General features: G+C 43.5%; 1 protein-coding gene across 1 annotated transcript in view; it reads left to right on the top strand.

Annotated features, from left to right (window-relative positions):
- UBR5 (ubiquitin protein ligase E3 component n-recognin 5) overlaps positions 1-20,430 on the top strand; it is a 672,040-nt gene that overhangs the window by 325,203 nt on the left and 326,407 nt on the right. The window contains 3 exon segments of the mRNA XM_029591836.1: positions 2,330-2,481; positions 8,254-8,349; positions 8,787-8,910. Coding sequence (XP_029447696.1) covers positions 2,330-2,481; positions 8,254-8,349; positions 8,787-8,910 — 372 coding nt within the window.

The raw sequence follows: 20,430 nt of genomic DNA, 5'->3' as shown, positions 1-20,430 counted from the left end.
TGTAGAGTTACTTTAAAACAAGCAATAAGGTCCTGATGTTCCTGAGGGTATTAAGTTAGCGGTAGACTTTATATTGCGCTATTTTGATCTTTGTCCTGTGTCGAAGTGATCCTGCAATTCCGGGAAGGCTTGCCGGAAGAGCCATGTTTTAAGGTTTTTCTTGAATGTTAGATGGCAAGTTTCGAGTTGAAGATCTGGCGGAAGTGAGTTCCAAAGGGTGGGCCCCGCTGTGGAGAGTGCTCGTTTGGCTAGCGAGGTTTTAATCGGGGGAGTGTGTAGAGAACCTTTGTAGTTATATCTGATAGGTCTTTTTGATGTGTGAAATAGGCATTAAAGACTAAAAAATAGAACATTCAAAGTATAATTTCTTGATAACGAATCACATCCTATCGATCTCAACTTTGGAATTCCCCAGGGATCCTCTCTATCCTCTACACTTTTTAATATCTATATGCTCCCTTTATGCAGAATTCTATCAGGCCTCGGTCTAATAACATTTTATCTGTGCCGACGACGTTCAAATTTTAATACCAATCCAAACATCTATTGACCAAACTCTTAAGCTCTGGGACATATACCAATCCGCCATTGAAAAGGTATTAACCCAAATGAATCTTTCCCTAAATACTAAAAAAACTGAAATCCTATACAACTCACCTAAATTAAGCAAGACAAAAGAGCTTGAAATTGAAGAAGTGGCCAAAAACTACCCCATCTCCCTAGAAGTACGAGATCTAGCGATTCTTATAGATTGCGAATTCTCTATGAAATCCTGCGTTAAAAAAATCATAAACGATGGTTACTTCAAATTAAACATATTCAAAAGATTAAAACCCCTCCTATTCCCAAAAGACTTTAGAGCTGTTTTACAGGCACTTGTCTTATCAAGAATAGACTACTGGAACTCACTATTCTTAGGCCTTCCCGCAAATATCACAAGACCATTGCAACTTCTGCAGAACTTTGCAGCTAGACTCATGACAGGTACTAGAAGATCCGAACATATCACCCCAATATTAAAAGAACTTCATTGGCTGCCGGTCAAATACAGGGCCCAGCATAAAGTCTTGTCACTATTTCACAAAACCCTCTACAATAAAAAAAAAAATTGAATGGCTAACCTCTTCGCTTCACTTCCACACCCCCTCAAGAATCACTAAATCAATCGGAACAGGGATGCTGCCAATTCCTTCCCCCAAAATTGCGCATCTAAATAATGTAAGAAAGAGAACTATCTCTGTTGCTGGACCCCTACTATGGAACTCTATTCCACAGGAATTACGATTAGAAGCAGACATCAAATTATTTAAAAAGGGGATTAAAACTTGGCTTTTTAAACAAGCCTACCAAGTGCTGTTAGCATAATTATCTCACACTTCTGATTTTATACCAAGGTAATGTATATTTTTATTTTTGTTTATACTATCACTACTCTTACTATACTACCTCTTTAAGTGTTTACATTTTGAGTATTTAGCCTACTGTTTAGTTTGCTATGTTAATTATTTATATTATGAAACAATTTATTTACTTCCTTTCTTTTTTGGAAATGCAAATATTTTTAAATGAATATTTGCTAACTACTGTAAACCGATTTGATATGCTTGCATGAAAAGTCGGTACATAAAAATTTTTAAATAAATAAAATAAAAAATAAAAATACATTTTGGAGTTCAATGTAAAGACGAAGAAAAACCCAGTCCAGCCAAATACTTTCCTGTCTATGACTAAATTTTGTTTTTCTATATTCTTCCTTCCCTCTCTTCTTAGAGCACATACTATGGCTGTAATGGTGCATTCAGTATGTTGTGAAATATGAAGCACAACAATTTTCTTCTGAACTTTGTAAGGTGACAACTTAGGCTGTCAGTTTCTGAATATTAATGAGTTTAGAGCTGGTAGAGTTTATGTACTTTATAAGCCTCCTATATTTCTATGGTTTGTATTTCCAACCAAACACCTACAACGTTTCAGCAGTATCCCAGCAATTCAACCTGTAAACTAAAGGGCAGTTCCTCTTACTGGGCCAGTATGAGAACCCTGTCTTCTTTAGATTACTCACATTCCTCTCTTATCACACTGCCTTGTCACAATGCTAATATTGGAAATAAAAAGAATTTAAGAAGAATTAAAAAGTACGTATACACATGGTGATGTCTGCTGTTTGTTATGGATAGCATGTTGCATTACCTCTTTTTGAAAGTTCTACCACTGTATCACTATGAATATGTAAAAATAGAAGTTTTGCTTCTAGACTGCAGTCTTTTGAGGATTTTAATTATAAATAAATGTTTATTGGAATTGTTTTTGTTGGTCTGATTCTTTTCAGTTTGCGGCTGAGGGAGATGATGAGACGCTCCTTGCGAGCAGCTGGTTTGGGCAGACATGAAGCTGGAGCGTCTTCTAGTGATCATCAGGATCCTGTCTCTCCTCCAATTGCCCCTCCCAGCTGGGTTCCTGATCCTCCCGCAATGGATCCCGGTAGGAGCTTTTTCAAATTTGGCAATGCAAAAGGAAAACGGGTTCTTACCTATTAATTTTCATTCCTGTAGTACTTCAGATGGAGCAGAGAAAGTTTTGCTGATACTGCCACATAATCTGGTGTGCCACCTGTAGTCCCTCAGTATTGATAAGTACCCAAGCGAAGATACCAATAGCAAATTAATCTCCCCCTGAACGAGCAGTAGGAAGTGCATACTTATTATAGATAACCATACCAATATAAAAAAAATGTGAAGAATTAAATAAATCCTGTGCCATTCTTCAGACTAATTATAATAACAGATCGAGCGAACTCTCCAAATCTCCCTACCCCAACTAAGCGGGACTCTGGACTGTTCCTAGTACTACAGGAACTAAAATTAGCAGGTAAGAACCAATTTTTCTTTCCCTGTATGTACCCAGATCAGTCCAGACTCCTGGGATGTACCAAAGCTTCTCTAAATGGGGAGGGACTGCAAGAGTCCTGCTCGAAATACACTTTCACCAAAGCGCATGGCCTCTGAGGCCTCGACATCCAAATGATAATGCCTGGCGAAAGTGTGCAATGACTTCCAAGTAGCTGCCCGACAAATCTCCTATGGTGAAAACTGCTGACATTCAGCCCAGGAGGTTGCCTGAGAACGAGTAGAATGAGCCCGTAACCCCTCAGGGATAGGATGACCCTGACAGATGTATGCCAAACCTATGGCTTTCTTCAACCACCGCGCAGGTGTGGATTTTGACGCCTTGTGATCCTTTTTTGCACCACTCCATAGCACAAAAAGATTCGACAACTGGAAGCTATTAGTGACCTTAAGATACCACAGCAATGCCCACTTTGCATCCAAGATAATAACCACCGCTATTACTAGCAACAGTAACATGGAATAGACTTAGTTTTTGGGCACTTGCCAGGTTCTTATGGCCTGGATTGGCCACTGTTGGAAACAGGATGCTCGGCGTGATGGACCCTTGGTCTGACCCAGTATGGCATGTTCTTAAGAGCCTCAACTCTCTCACGAGAAGTGCTGTAGCATCTAAAGTTGGAAAGGCCAGAAGCTCTACAGATGGACTTAAGTGAAACAACATCACCTTCAGAAGGAAGGAAGGAACTGCCCTCAACAAGGCTCCAGAATCAGTTATCCTCTAAAAAGGATCCCTACAGGACAAGGCCTGAAGTTCTAAGATCCTCCTAGTGGTACAGATTGCCACCAAGAAAACCACTTTTAAGGTGAGATCCTTCATGGTTGCTCTTCTAAGAGACTCGAGTGGAGTCTCACACATACCCTTAAGGACCAAGTTAAGGCTCCAAGAGAGAGACAACTTCTAAACCAGAGGATGCAAATGCTTTGCTCCACAGAGGAAATATACTACATTTGGATGTGCAGCTAGAGCTGCACCCTGCACCTTGCCTTGAAAACAGCCCAAAGCCGCCACCTGAACTCTAAGGGAGTTAAAAGACAAACCCTTCACCAACCCCCTTTGCAAGAAGGTCAGAATATGCGCCATGGATGCTTGAATAGAGTGAACCCCTTGCTTTGTGCACCAAGCCTCAAAAACTCTTCAGACCTTCACATATGCCAAGGAGGTAGATGTCTTTCTAGCTTGCAACAAAGTAGAAATGACATCCTCAGATATCCTTTCTCCCTTAAGCGTTTCCTCTCAAAAGCCAAACCACAAGACAGAAGCGAGCCACCTGATCTGAAAATATTGGACCTTGGGGCAGACTGTTTGGTAGATGAGCAACCCTCAATGGCCTATCCACCGCCAGACTGATCAGATCTGAAAACCAAGGCCAGTCCAGAGCCACTAGAATTACTTCCTCCGGATGAATCTCTACACGCCGTAGTATCTTGCCCATCAGTAGCCATGGCAGAAACACATATAGCAGAATGCCCTGCCAAGGAAGAACCAAGGCATCAACCTTGGTTCTTCCTTGCTCTCTTCTGCGACTGAAGAAGCGCGGCACCTTGGACTTTCGCTGAGTTGCCATTTAATCCATGTGGGACCTGCCCCATCTGCAATGGATGAGACACATTTGTCCTCCAACAACTCCCATGGGATACAGCTGTTGTTGGCTGAGATAATCTGCTTGCAAGTTGTCTGTCCCGGCTTTGTGAGAATTTGCGAGCAATGCCAGATGCAGCTCTGCTCAGTGGGTTAACTCCCAGGCTTCCTGAGCCACTGCATGACTTTTGGTACCACCCTATCAGTTGATGCAAGCCACCATTGTCGCATTGTTTGACAGGACCCTGACTGGTCGGTTGCGCAAGAGAGGTAGAAATGTCCGCAGCACAAACTGCACCACTCTCGTCTCTAAGCGAATGGTAGACCACAACGCTTCCTCCACTGTCCCTGCACCAACTGAGCTTGGCAGACAGCTCCCCATCTGGAGAGATTGGTATCTGTGGTAACTACCATCCACTCCGAAACCTCCATGACACAACTGGTCCTGACCAAGCCACCACAAAAGAATGGACCTGGCTAGCTCCGTAAGAGGTAGAGGAAGTTGAAATTGCTCTGACAAAGGTTCCCACCAGGAAAGTAATGCCCACTGCAGAGGCCTCATATGAGCAAACGCCCAAGGAAAGTGGAGGCCATGGAACAGAGGCCATGGAACCGAGAACCTGCAAGTAATCCCAGACCCTGAGTACCTGGACCTCAACAACCTGTGAACTTGTGTCTGCAATTTGACAATGCTTCCTCAGTGAGAAAAACCTTCCCCACCCTGGTATTGAAACGCGCCCCCAGAAACTCCAACACCTGAGAGGGGGAAAGATGACTTCAACAGATTTGCTATCCACCCCAGGGATCTCAAGCTCTGCAGCACTAAGTCACGTTGACTCTCTAAGTGCAAAATTGGGTGAAAATGTCCCTCCTCCTTTGGAACCATGAAATGATGTCCCTTCCCACATTCCTCAAAGAGGACGGGAACAATGGCTCCCAGTATTTGTAGGCAGGTGAGGGTTTGTTGCACCACCCATCTTTTCTCCATGGACTCGCAAGGGGATACCATAAATAAGTCCCTTAGTGGACGAGCAAATTCTAAAGCGTAACCTTGCCTTGTCACGCTTAAGACCCACTGGTCTGACGTGATCTTGGGCCACTCCTTGTAAAAAAGAGTCAACTGACTCCCTGTGACTGGAATTGAGAAGTGGGCCAGCCCCGCTTCATTGGGCAGATTTGGCTCCACCACCACTGTGGCTAGAGCCATTCCTGTTTGGCTTTTGACCTTGAAAGGGCTAATTCCAGGACTGTTGCCTCTCCGAGGCCTGCCTCTGGGCTCTCCCTGAAGCTACCTTGCCGAAAATGCCTATTCCCGTGGAATCGAGAACACAAAGGAAAAGAACCTTTTGCTCCTTTTGGCTTATCCTCAGGTAACTTATGGCCTTTATTCTCTCCCAGATGTTTGATCAGTTCTTCCAAGTCTTCTCCAAAGAGCAGCTTTTTTTTGAAAGGAAACTCTCCTGAGACTTGGACGAAACATCCACCAACCAGTTTCTCAATCAAAGAAGCCGCCTAGCCGAGACTGCCAATGACATTGTTCTGGAAGAAGTCCTAATGAGGTCATACAACGCATTGGCTCCATAGGCAACAACAGCTTGCAGCTGTTCCGCCTGCTTCGCATCTGATGCAGACATGGATTTGTCCGCTTGCAACTGCTGCACCCATCGCAATTCAGCCCAAAACATAAAACTGCTGTACACTGCAGCACAAATGCCTAGAGCAGACACCTGAAAAATCTTCTTGAGGTGGACTTCGAGCTTCCTGTCCTGCAGATCCTTCAGCGCTGCAAAACCAGCCACTGGACTGGTCGTCGTCTTAGTAATTGCCGACACTGAGGCATCCACTTTTGGAATCCTCAACAGTTCCAGCATGTCTTCAGGCAAAGTATATAACTTATCCATCTCTCTACCAATCTTCAAGCCATTCTCTGGAGTATCCCACTTCCTGATCATCAACTTTCTAACTGACTTATGGAAAGAAAAATCCTTTGCTGGACCTCATAAGCCATCCATGACTGGATCCAAGTTCTCCTGATCGGATTCCTCTTGCGGAACCTTTGTCCTCAACTCTGCAAGGACATAGGGAATCGGGGGTCCAAATTCTTCCCTGTGGAACAGACAAATCACATTTGGATCGTCCCCCTCCACAACCGGGGTTTTTCCCAGCCCCTCCTTTGGATCCACATCAGGAGGGTCCACTCCAGGTGGCGCTCCGTCCTCCGAATTCTCAGAGTTCGTCAGCAACGTTCACCTATGTGGGCATCCCCAAGACTCGCTGAACCCTTGTAGCCCAAGTAGTCCATGAAGCCCTGGACTTCTTCCTGGGCTGCGGACCTACTGAAGCCACCTGCTTGGAACCATGCCGCCCCGTGGCTTTCCTGGCCAAATAAGCCTTGTGCAACAACAGGACAAAATCTGATGAGAAAGTTGTAGAATCATCAGAAGTCTCTCCCAGGAGGTCCTTGTCCTCCCCTGACTGAATTCCCTGGGCCCCCTGTCCCTCTACGGGGCTCAGATCAGCCGGGGATAGCAGTGGAGGGAGATACCCCTCACACCTCTGAAGCAGCCACGAAGGAAGGCTAAATCACCACCGTTCCTGCACTAATCGGGAAGGGACCTGCTGCTTCCCCTGATGCACCTGAGGGCCTACCAGGCCTTGCTGCTGTCCTGACACTGTCGCAGTTGCCCCTGAATCATCCTCTCCTCCAGAGAGGCATCTGGAACAATGGCCGGTCTGAAAGATTCACACACGTGTCTCCGCACACTGTGCACTTGCAGCCATGTGGCACGCCTTCGGCCCGCCCGGACCACAAGTGCAGTCAGCTGACTGAGGAGCCCAAATCGCAAGATCTGCTATATCTGAGCCCCACTCTCCCACCAAACGATAGGGAAAGCAAATAAAGAAACTTTTTTTTTTTTTTTTTTACACTTTACAAGAAAGACCAAAAAACCACTTCCCTGTAATTGAAGAGTGGTAGCAGGCTCTGTAAGTCCTCCTGGGGGCGAGGGAACTGGCTCCACCAGACTTCTACCCCTGGCGTTGAAGGATGGAGCAAAATAAGGGTACCCAACCCCTGCTCATCCATCTCAGAATCAGGAGTGATGGCCCCCACCAGGACCTACCAACCTCCTGGGAGGAAATCTTGAAGAAGCTAACAATCTTTTTTTTTAACCTAGTTTCAGACTGCAGGTTTTGCGCCTCTACCATCTGCTTGAGACAGAAATACTGAGGAGACTGCAGGTGGCACATCAGGTTATGTAGCAGCGTCAGCGAAACTTTCTCTGTCTCGATCTGCTGGAAGAGCGGCAAAACCCAGGAGTCTGGACTGATCTGGGTGCATGCAAGGAACTAGATATATATGAAATAGGAAATGATCAATCAAATGTAAGTGTCCTTTAAGTAATGGCCTCTGGTCCTGATATTACAAGCATTAGAAATTAATGGTATTGGTAAAAAAAAAAAAAAAAAAAGTGTAGATAAACATTCTCATTTTGATTATTTGTAGAAGACCTGATAAAAATCTACTTTAACTAATTTCTTTTTCTTTAACTTTGGTCAAAACATTCTTTGAACTGGTAGCTACCATAAAATCCCTAACACCAGCTTTTTGGAGGGCACCATTTTCCTATTGGTCTGACCTTTAGTTTAGCAGCAACATACCTGCGAAGTGTAGGAACATGTGCTTAGTGTGATTAGAAGCTGTGGTTTTCAAAGTGTACTTGCATTCGTATTGATTTACATCCCACTTTTCTGTTTGCTTGAAAGATGGTGACATTGATTTCATCCTGGCCCCTGCTGTGGGATCTCTTACCACAGCTGTGACTGGCACTGGCCAGGGACCCAGCACTTCCACCATACCAGGTAAGAATCTACTATTTTTTTTTCTGGTTGCTCAAACTAAATTTGATTTGTTGATTATTTAAATGCAAACCTTTTTTTTCCCCCTCTTGAAATGGCAGCTTTCCGAAATTTTGAAGATCAGGTTTGAATCCTCTTAAGAATATAAAAAAACAAGATCATATTGTGTCTAGAAATACAAATTAAAATAGATATTTTTTATGAGAAAGCTCCTGACTTTGCATAGACATGTATTACAGTCTATAATTTTGTAAAATTTCATGTAGTACATTGGTTTTGTATACAAGGAAGCAGTTTATGTAGATTGACATTTTTCCATTCGAGTTACATTTTTTTGTTATACTCATGAGGCAGATTGTTTTCTGTACTGTGTTTTGTGTGTCTGGTTTTAACATATATTTTAAGAAATGATTCAGAAATGTTCTTTTTCCCAATTATAGGCCCCTCATCAGAACCCTCTGTAGTGGAATCAAAGGATCGGAAGGCAAATGCTCATTTTATACTGAAATTGTTATGTGATAGTGCCGTTTTACAACCTTATCTTCGAGATCTGCTGTCGGCCAAGTAAGGGGTTTTTAAGTAATACACTATCATATAGGGATGTTAAATATTAACCATTTAAACGATCAAACAGTAAGTAAAGTCTTACCGTTTATTTAATTAAATGTTAATATTTACTGCCGAGAGCTGTGGATCTGCTGAAGTCTGTTTTCAGCTGATGTACTGGTTTCCTTTTCCTGGCATGCTGCTCAGTTCTGCAAGCTGGGCTGCTATTGGCCACCCTGAGGAACACATGGAAACCCTGGGGAAGGAGTGGGAGAGCATGCAGGAATGTTGAGAAAGGGATAGGAAGCTTGTTGGCATGTCAGTGGAGATCCCACCTCACCCCCCCTTCCGCAGCTGTAGGTTGCATGTCATGTAAATATTGTTTCAGTGATTGTTTAAATTTCAATGTTTAAATGGTTAAGTTTTTAATCAATATTTATATCTGTATCATCTCTGTTAGAAAGCAAGGATAGGCATCCAGCTGCTGATTTTTTGATGTCAGGAGACATAGAAGATACATAATTTACTATGTAATCTGTGCCATTCTATCAATCTTGTTACATGTTCAATTCTCTGTGCTTTGCCTTTCATTCTCCAAATGGGTTTGTTTTATGCATATCTTGACAGGAATGAACCTAATTTGTAAGCCATAGCATGTTGGGAATGATCTCAATCTCTCAAATTTGTATTAACACGCTTCTTAGTACTTGCTTCTTTCTGGAGTTGTTAAGGTGTAATCTTAGCAGGCAACATATCAAGATGTGCTTGAAAATTCTTATCACAACTCTTTGATTTCCTATATTCTATTAGGGTGTGCTCTCAATCTTTATTTGGTATGTTGCTATTATAATGTTTACAAAACTTCCAATAAATAAGCCGTGCTGCTTTGTTATGGCTCTCTATATATAGACCTTCTGACAGCAGGACGTCACATCCTGCAAAGAGATATGTATCTGTTCTTTTTCGCAGAATCTGCATTTGTCCATTTTACCAGTCTTTTCTATGCTGACTGTGAACCATCTTGTCCGCAGTCAACTATCCTGTGCTGCAATTACCAATCTTTCATCCATAGGAAGTTGCCAAAGTAGCTCTCTGTACTTCCCACTGTACTTATGTTTGTGCCAATTATTCTTCCTTGTTTGCTGATCTGATTCTTTAAAGGGTTTCTTTTCTTGTCTTGCTAATTCTGTAGCTTCTTTATCTTTGTGTATTTGTGGTTCTTCAGTTATTCCCTCTATTTGCCATAACAATTCTTCTTCCTTAAGGACTGAAACTGAGCATGGTTACTTGCTTTCGTACTTCTGGAATATTTTAGCTTTTGGATCTGTTAATGCCATTAAGTATGCCTGAAGGCCTATTATGTTAGCTCTATAGGTGTAATCAATTTCAATAAGACCCTTACTACCTTTAGCTCTAGGGATGTACAATCTCGGCATGCACTGGTTCATATAAATTAACTGATGGGCATGGAAGAGCTTTCTTGTTTTTACATCCAATTCTTCAAGATATGTATGAGGCCAGTCTGCTATTCCAAAACTATATGTAGATGCAGGAATTGTAAGCTGGTTAATAGCTTATATCTTAAGTGCTGTTGACGCATTCTTCTTAAATCAGCTTCACTCTCCTATAGTACTCTTTACTGATCTTTTCTTTCAATACTTTATGCTGAATTTTTCCACCACCTTCTACTCCGAAATATTTATATACATCTTCCTGCTTCATTTCTTTTATATTGCAATCTTCAATCAGTGATATGTTTTCAGTTTTGCTTAATTTTCCTCTGTGTGCGATCTGGGATAATCTCTTAAAATAGCATTCCTATTTGTACCTCGGGTCAGTCCAGACAAGTGGGTTTATGCATCCCTACCAGCAGATGGAGGCAGAGAATAAAAACTTTGAGGCACTGCTTCATAACCGAGAGTGCGACCTGCAGTCCCTCAGTATTTCTCTGACTCCAACAGATGGTAGAGGTGCAAACCTGCAGTCTGGAGTTTGATTTAAAAAAAAAAAGGAAGACAGAAGATTCCTGGAAGGCTCCCTGAGGTGTTAGGTTCCTTCGTAGGCCATCCCTTGGGTGGAGCAGGGCGAGAGGGGGGGTGGTTAGTGACCCCTGAGCTAGCTCAGCCCTTATTGGTCAGGGGAAGTGAAAGCCAGGGGTCCTGGTTCCCTCACCTCCAGAGTCTGCTCCCTCCGCATCCAGAAGCAGGGAAGTAGCCCTTTTATTTGTGCTTTCCTAGTTTGCTGGTTATTTCCTTTATTCGGTGTCTGTGCCTTAAAAAAAACAAAACAAAAAAAAATACAGACAACACTGTGAAGGGAGCTGCTCAGGTGCTGATCGGCTGAGCTGTCGGTAGGCCAAGACTGTGTGAATGGGAGCAAAAACCTCCCGATTGCCAGGCTGGGGGCTCACTTAGCATCAGGGATGTGCCGCTTGTGGGGTTTGTTCAGCAGCAGGGGCTATTTTTAGGCCTGACCGCGATTCAGGCCGATGCCCGCTTAGCACTGGAAAACTTGCTGTGGCTGTGGTGTGGTAGGACTTTGACTCTGTACAACCACATTGTGCATTGAAGATGCCTGGGAAAGGCTGGGAAATCTGCAGGCTCATCGGGAAGAGGTCGGACCACAAGGTCGGCAGGGCTGATGCAGGCACCGGGGGGAGGCGGGGCCCCGGGACACCTGTGGTCATTTTGAGAGCACATGGCAGGAGCTAAGAGGCTGCTTCAAAGCATCAGGACTCCCATCCCTTACTTTTACCTGTCGATTTAAGCCCTGCTAGTGGCAGAGAAGTGATTTGGGGGGGGGGGGGGGCAGAGAGGCTATGGGCAGAATCGGTCCTCTTCAGATACAGAGCAGTTTCAGTGGATGCTGTCCTGCTTCTTCACAAGGCCTATTTGCTGAGATGGAGACAGGATCCAGGCAGCCGCTTCCCAGGAAACCCCTTGTGACTAAAAAGCCTTGGGGGGGGGGGGAGCAATTGGACTCTAGAGGGATCCTACATCTCCTTGGGCTGGGATGGTCTATGCCTGAGGACAGGGACATGTCAGACAAGTTGAATGGGCCCGATCAGTGGCAGGATACTGTGGTGGAGCCAGATAAGGACCCAGTCAGCAATTTAGTAGATCTTTTTGGATGAAGTCCCGATTGCTGAGTGAGACTGCCCTCTGGTAGTTCAGTTGTTCCACAGGGAGGATTTAGGTCTGCTGGTTCCCCAGGTGTTGGAAGATTTGGGGATTAGGGGATGAACCCAATCCTGGAGGCACTGCGGGGGCCTCCTAGGGTGGTTTTGCCTTTACCCAAGAAGGTAAAGGATAGTGGATCAGGAGTGGGAGTCTCCCAAAGCGGGCCTGAGCGTAGCCAGAGCTATGGCTAAGCTATATCCCTTGCTGGAACAAACCTGGGAAGACTTGGATAATGAAGAGGTGACCTGATCCTGGGGGGATTAAGGAGACCCCCCCCAAGGCCTTTCTGTTCCCGACAACTGTGAAGAAGCTGGTAGATCGGGAGGGGGAATCTCCTGATGCGGGTCTAGATGTAGCGGGAGCTATGGTAGAGCTAGTCCCCTGGCTGGAGCAGATCTTAGAGTCCTGGAGAGTTCCCAAGGTGGATGCAGCGTGTCAGCGGTTGCTAAGAAAATATCCATTCCAGTAGTTGGAGCAGTAGCTCTAAAAGAGTTACAGGAAACTGCTCAAAGATGTCCAGGAAACTGCTCAAACACTATTTGAGGTTTTGCCTTGGCGTCTGTGTGCTGCGGTGTGCGGACGTTTGATGCAGGGAGCCTGTGTGTGCTTGGTGCAGAAGGCACATGGCAAGTGGTAAGGGACTGTGGCTGAGGCAGCGCAGACAACCTGCTTGGAGGCGGGAGTGGCCTCTGTGGCTGATGATCGGTATGATATGATTCGGGCTTCTGCCAGAGGTAGGGTCTCAGCGGTAGCTGTGAGGAGACTCCTACAGCTACGAAATTGGTCGACAGATGTGCAGTTGTCAAACCTCCCCTTCAAGGGAAAGCTGCTATTTGGAGAGGATTTGCAGCAGCTCATTAAGCAATTGGGGGAGTCGAAGGGAAATAAGTTGCCTGAGGACAAGAAAACCCCCAAGAAGGTTTTTTTTTTTTTACCTCCATGAGTTTGATTCAGAGAAGCAAGGTGGTTTCGCACTAGCAGGAGCCCTGGGCCTGTGGTGCAAAAAAAAAAAAAAAAAAAGAGTACGGGCAGACAGCAGTCCAACGCAGGCAGGTAGCAGTCTTTTTGAGCCCAACGCAGGCTTCCGAGGGATGGTAGGCCCCAAGGGGGAGGCGGAAGTAAGATTAGTCATTGAAGGCAGGCTGGTCCGCTCCTCTCCAGAGGCTAGTGGAGGAAGGCTGTCCTTCTTTTATGAGGAGTGGACCAAGATCACATCAGACCAGTGGGTCCTGGAGGTGGTGAGAGATGGCTGTGCCTTGGAATTTTCTCGTCCACTCCCGGATGCTTTTGTAATCTCCTACTGTGTCTTCCGGGCCAAGCAAGAGGTGGTGCGGGGACGTTGCAACAGCTACAGCTCATGCGTGCCATTGTTCAGTGCCCCCTCTGGAGAGGGGGGCAGCGTCAATATTCCATGTACTTTGTGGTGCCCAAAGAGGAGGGGACTTTTTGGCCCATTCTCGATCTGCAGAAGGTCAATGCTGCCCTCGGGGGGCTGCAGTTCTGGATAGTCGTTGCATACAATGATAATGGTAGTGTGTAAAGGGGAGTTTCAGGCATTGTTGGACTTGTCGGAAGCTTATCTCCAAATCCCTGTTCAGGCCGGACACCAGCTGTTCTTGAGGTTCAGAGTCCTGGGGGAGCATTTCCAATTTCGTGCCCTTCCCTTTGGGTTAGCGGCTAAGATACACACAATCACAAAGGTGATGGTGGTAGTGGCGGTGGTGCCCAGGAAGGAAAGGTATCCTGGTGCACCCGTACTTGGACGATTGGTTAGGATGGGCGAAGTCGGAAATGAAGAGTTGTCGTTCAGTCCAGCAGTTCTGGCAGCTCCTGGATTCATTGGGCTGGGTGACGAATGCCATTTAAAGTCAACCCAGTCAGAATATCTGAGGGCACGCTTCGATACCTGGCTGGGGAAGTTGTTTCTGACTATGGAGTGGGTAGTCAAGTTGCAGAGTCAGGTCCTTTGGGTGTTGCATCTGGTGGTATGGAATTATTTGCAGGTCTTGGGTTCCATGGCTTCTACGCTGGAGTTAGTTCCATGGGCCTTTGCTCACATGTGCCCGCTGCAGAGGATGCTGTTATCCCATTGGAATCTGCTTTCGGGGAATTTCAGCTTCATTTACCGTTGCTAAAGGATGCCAGTTCCAGTTTCTTGTGGTGGCATTCTTGGCACAATCTTGAGAAAGGAATGGATCAGGAAGTGCCCGACTGGGTGGTGGTGACCACGGATGCCAACCTCTCTGGTGGGGCAGTGTATCAAGAAAAATCGGCCCAGGGGCAGTGGTCTTCAGAGGAGGTGACCTGGTCCATCAATCAGCTGGAAACCAGTTCAGTGCCTAGAGACTTACTGGAGCTTTTCCCTCTCATTCAAGAAAAGGCAGTTCTCGGACAGTGCTATGTCAGTGGCTATATCAACCACCAGGGCAGAACGAAGAGGCGTCTAGTAGCATTGGAGGTGCAAGAGACACCTGGCAAGACTATAGCTTCCTATGTAGCTGTGGAAGGCACAACATGCAGGCGGACTTCCTCGTCTGTATACAGGGGAGTGGGAATTGTCAATGGAGGCCTTGTCCTTGATTCAGGCCTGGTTGGGCAGACTAGCGGTTGGCCTCATGGCGACTTCAGGAAATGTGAAGACGGATTGGATTTTCAGTCGCAGAAGGGAGATCGGATCGGAGGGTGTCGACGCTCTTGTTCATCCATGGCTGACACACCTGCGGCTGTACATGTTTCCACCATGGCCTATTGCAGGTCAAGTGCGGCAGCGCATCAAGCTTCATCTGGGCAGGGTGACTTGGGTTGCACCCGAGTGGCCGCACTGGCCATGGTTTGTGGTACCTTCTTTGTCTGGCGGTGGACGGTTCCGTTCGATTGGCTCATCTGCACGGACCCGTATTTTGTGACCGGGAGGATCACTTCTGTTTAGCGGCTCCGCTTGAAATGTTATTTGGAGCCTGTGATTGCGACTTTGCTTCAGGCAAGGCAGCCTTCTACAATTTTGTCTTATGTCCGAGTGGGGAGAGTCTTTGAATCCTTGTGTTGACAGAAGAAGGTGCAGCCTTTGAAAGTGGATGTTCCACAAATTCTAATTATTTTTTTTTTGCAAAGCAGTTTGACTAATCGTTTCATCTATAATTCCCTTCAGGTTCAGGTGGTAGCCTTAGGTTCCCTTCGAGGTAGGATTTAGGGAAGACTGTTGGCGTTTCCCCCGGATGTGGTTCATTTCCTCAAAGGGGCAAAATGTTTCCATCCTCCCATTCAGAAGATTTGTCCAGCATGGAATCTGAACTTCTTTTTTTTTTTGCCTAGAGTGGTTTCCTCCTTTCACCTTAACCAGGTGATTGAGTTACTGGCTTTTCTGAATTTGTCTGCAGATGCTCCTATGGCGAGCATCTGCAGACAAGGGAGCTTCACTTGCTGGATGGATGCAGAATTCTTTTGAGATATCTTAAGGCAACAAATGGCTTTCGGAGTTCCGATAATCTTTTTGACCTGTGCAGAGATGCTAAGAAGGGAAATAAGGCTTCTAAGGGCACTACTGCATGATGGCTGAAAGAGAGGATAGCTTTGGCATATATCTGTAAAGGCCAGTCAGTGCCTGAGAATGCATTCCACTAGGGTGGAGTATCAACTGTTTTTTCCACAGAAGATTTGTCATGCGACAACATGGTCTTCACCTCACACTTTTACCCAAACATTGCCGCTTGGGTGTGCGGGCGCCAGAGGAGACATCTTTTGGGAAAAGTGTGTTGTGTGCGGGTCTTTCGAGTTCCCGCCCAGAATAGAGGGGTTGGGTACATCCAACTTGTCTGGACTGATCTGGGGTACAAACAGGAAAGGAAAATTGGTTCTTACCTGCTAACTTTCGTTCCTGATCTACCATGGATCAGCCCAGAGACCCATCCCCGTTTTTCAAAATACTTCTTCGCTTCTGGATGTTGCTGAGCTGATATGTGATAATTCAGAGTAATGAGAGATGTACATAAGTTTCAGATGTACGTTCTGTCAGGTTAAGAGGAACTAGTTTTTTTCAAGAGGCTCTAGCCTTTAAGTATTTGTTCACCTCACGTTTATTGGGGTTTGTTAAGGTAGACATCTTGGCTTGGGTATAGGTTAATACTGAGGGACTGCAGGTGGCGCACTCAGTTATGTAACAGTGCCTCAAAATTTTTATTCTCTGCCTCCATCTGCGGGTAGGGATGAATAAACCCACTTGTCTGGACTGATCCGTAGTATTTCAGGAATGAAAATTAGCAGGTAAGAACACATTTTCCTATAGTAGTTTGACTAAGATTTCAGTTTTAGATTTCTTGTTTATTCCTAGGTGGGTGGGGTTTTTATTCTCCTTAAATATTTTCTTAAGTTTTTACACTTGAGGATTAGAAGTGTACATCTTATTATGGTCCTACCCTAAATTAAAAAATGTAAAACCCATCATTCCAGAATCCACTGTTCAGTGATTTATGAAGATGGTGATACTTTGGACCAATATTAGAATTATTCAAAGATAAAAACATAAGAAATGACAAGCTGGGTCAGTCCAAAGGTCCATAAAGCACAGCATCCTGTCCAATTAGCTAGTTTTAGTCACTTGGAAGTACCCATCCCAGATAGGAAAGCCCATTCCATATTGCTCGCTCCCAGAAATGGGAGGTGAAGACCCTTAGGCTATCCAGCTAAATAATGTTTAATGGATCTGTTTTTTTTTTTTCAAATGTATCCCAACCTTTTTTAAATTCAGCTAAGTTGCTGCTCTTGACCACATTCTCTGGTAGCAAATTCCATAGATTGATTAATTCAGGTCTTCAGAGAGATAGCTATGTTAGTCTGGTGAAGCAAAAATGACACTAGGCAGGAGGCATCTTTAAGAGTAACCAGTTTATTGAGGCATAAGGTTTCAAGGACAGAGTCTACTTTGTCAGATCCATCTGTCCTTAAAAACTCATGCCTCAAATTGGTTAATCTATAAGGTGCCACCCACCTTGTGTCATTTTTTCATAGATTTGTTATGTATTGACTGAAAAAAATACTTTCTAGAATTTGTTTTACATTTTGTACTAGTTATGGAATTTTTTGTAGTCCTAATACCATTGGAAAGAGTAAATAAACATTTCCTATCAACTTATTCCCATTAACACCACTTAGAATTTTATAAACCTGTGCCATGTCTCTTCTCCAAAAAAGTAAAAAACCACAGGTGAGATAATTAATAATTATTTGTAAGGTGGAATAACCCTCATAAATGAGCGAATAATGTTATGCTTGTTTGCGTTTGAAATGCAATCACTTATACCGTAAAACCACACTTGTATGTATTACCAAAGTGATAGTATATATTTGCTCCAACTTATAATCACAGGGTTATCCACACTTATATTTCTCCACGCCACCTCTCTAATATTAATAAATTGTTTCTTCTAGAAATCAAAAAATTGAGAAAAGGCACTTATCATGAAACTTTTCCTCCCACATGAGGCACTGATGTATTGCCCGACACAGCACGTGTTTCGTGGACCTTCCTCAGGGGCCTTAATAACTATGTATTTTACGATTTTGTAAAAAAAAACAAAAAAAACTAAAGTGCCCAAAGGTAATCCCAAAATCATAAAAAATACATAACTCAATAAATACGTGTCTTTTCAACAATAAACCATATTATCAGTGGCCATAGCGTTTTTAAAGGATCCACCATTTTAAACTAAGCTTTTAAACGCTGCTATGACTTGTAATTCAACCAATCAAAACAGATGTGACTATGTGAACCAATGAAACAACCCAGAAAAAACTCTTTAAATCAGCGTCATCCGTTTGATGCTCTCATTCATACCAAATGGAAATTCTGATGACAAACTAAAAATCCAGTGTTGTTCTTTATAGTTTAACTGTGAACGAATATCACCCCCCCTGTTAGATATTTTGACCATATCCAAAATACTTTCAAAAGCAAAATTTTCAAAGGCAAGCGAGGCCGTTGGCAACAACACACTTACCGCCACGGAAAGATCCAATCTCTCAGGCCTACAGCGATTGGGAAGGACCTCAGACACGGTCGAAGACTTGGCACGATCAACAATAATTAGTTTATCTGAATTTGCCCTGACCAGTGCACAATGACAAGTTTTAGACTTGGGATTATCATTTGTCCCCTTTTTTTAAGCATGATCCATGCGATAGCTGGGTATCCATTTTCCGGTTCATTAGAAAATTACAAGTCAAACTTTAGTGTGTCTTAAATGAGGTTCCACAAGATAATATTTCTTTAGTACATCCAAGATCTAAGTGGGTCCCACCAGGCCCACTAGATCCTCATATTGCAACTTTTCAAGACCTGGCTCTTCTAGACATTAAAGAACTAAAATTATTGGATACCAAAAAATGTTAATTTTTCAGCAGACCTGAGAGGCTTTGCACTCTTTATCTTCCAATACGTCTATTGTAATCAAGCCTGCTGTTAAGGGCAGTAGTAATTTCATCCAAGATAAAGTTCAATACATCCAGGGACTAGAGGAGCAAGTCCAAGATGTTAAATATTACCGTTTGTTAGACGAAGATCCGATCTTATAATTGCAATCCCAAATTAAAACTACATTATCTGAAACTTGTACTCCATTTCTAACTAGAAAGGAACGTCAATTTTTGTATGTGCCATATCCACGTATTCCAATTCTTTATGGGGTTCCGAAAGTGCACAAGACATTAAATAAGCCACCTTTGAGACCAATTATCTCCAGCAACAGATCTCTGTTGGAAACACTGGCCATCTTTCTTGACAAGTTTTTGCAGGAACATATTAAAACTATGTACTCTTATGTACAGGATATAACTCAAGTCCTTAAAAAACTACAGAATGTCACTCTATCAGCAGATCAAACCATTTTTGTATACTAACGTAGCACATACAGTCACAATAGATGTTGTTTTGGAAGTTCTTTCTTCCCAACTGTATAATCATCGGGTACCTTTGTCATTTTTGTTATCCATAGCTCAGTTAGTCTTGCGACATTATTTCATGTTTTCTGACCGTTTTTAGTTACAGATCCATGGGATTGCTATGGGGTCCTCAGTGGGCCCCATCTATTGCCAACTTGGTTAAGAATAGATTGGGATGCACATACATCTATAAATCTCCATGTTTTCAACATATTTCTTTTTGGATTCAATATATAGATGACCCCTTGTTTTTTTTTAATTCCTGTGAGCATGACTTAAAGCAGTTTTTGGAATGGGTAAGCACCATTGATAGTGATTTGAAATTCACTTTTCAGTTTGATTTTTCTAAAATCACATTTTTGGATATTTGGATAATTAAGACAGTCATTTATATACAGACTACATTGCATCGTAAGGCAAAAGACAGAAACACCTTATTGAGGAATCATAGTTTTCATTCGAGGGCTTTTAAAAACGGACTTCCAGCCAACCAATACTTCCATCTGCGTCGTCTGTGTTCATCTTTGGAGGACTTCAAAAAACAGTTGTATAACTTGGCATTATGATTTTTGGAACGGGGCTACCCATTATCAGCAATACGGATCGCGTATAAAAGAGTGCTATATTCGCCTAGAGCCTCGTTATTGGAGTATCAAACTAGACGTTCTTCATCCTAACAAGTCTGCGTATTACAACACACAGATAAATCTGTCATTGTTCAAGGTATAATCGCCATTGGCACGTTTTACAACTACATCCAATATTTGCGGAGGATCTTTTCAAAGAGGACCTAACATCAAAATCCAGGTTGTTCGTGCCGCCTTACCCAAGACTGGACAGTTATCCAATGATTTCGGCCATAAGGCATGTGCAAAATGTGATAAGTGCGCATTGACTATACAAGGAATTTCATGGCAGCATCCAATTACCGGTAGAAATTATAAGAAATCATTTTATAGTGATTGTAATTCTCATAATGTTGTGTATGTGCTGCAATGCTCCTGTCCTCAATGTTACGTCGGCCGGACCTCTCGTCCAATTAGGGTACAATTGCGGGACCATCGTAGTCATCTGCAAACACATAATACAGAAGCTCCCATCGTTAAACATTGTTTATTAAAACATACGTTTGATCAGTTATGATGGACTATTTTGGATGTGGTCAAAATATCTAACAGGGGAGGTGATATTCGTTCACAGTTAAACTATAAAGAACAATGCTGGATTTTTAATTAATTTATTTTAAATCTTTTCTATACCGTCGTTAAGCTAGATGCTGTCACAACAGTTCACAATAAGGCACATAACTTCATGTTGCATAAAATGTCTTAAATTATATCAACTAAACAGGTGCCATCAAAATACTGTAACATAGTTTCATAATATTAATTGGTGGGTGTGATATCATGTCCAATTTTATCTTTAA

This window comes from Rhinatrema bivittatum, chromosome 2 (assembly GCF_901001135.1).
Source record: "Rhinatrema bivittatum chromosome 2, aRhiBiv1.1, whole genome shotgun sequence".
Lineage (NCBI taxonomy): Eukaryota > Metazoa > Chordata > Amphibia > Gymnophiona > Rhinatrematidae > Rhinatrema > Rhinatrema bivittatum.
This window is presented reverse-complemented; position numbering and strand designations above follow the sequence as displayed.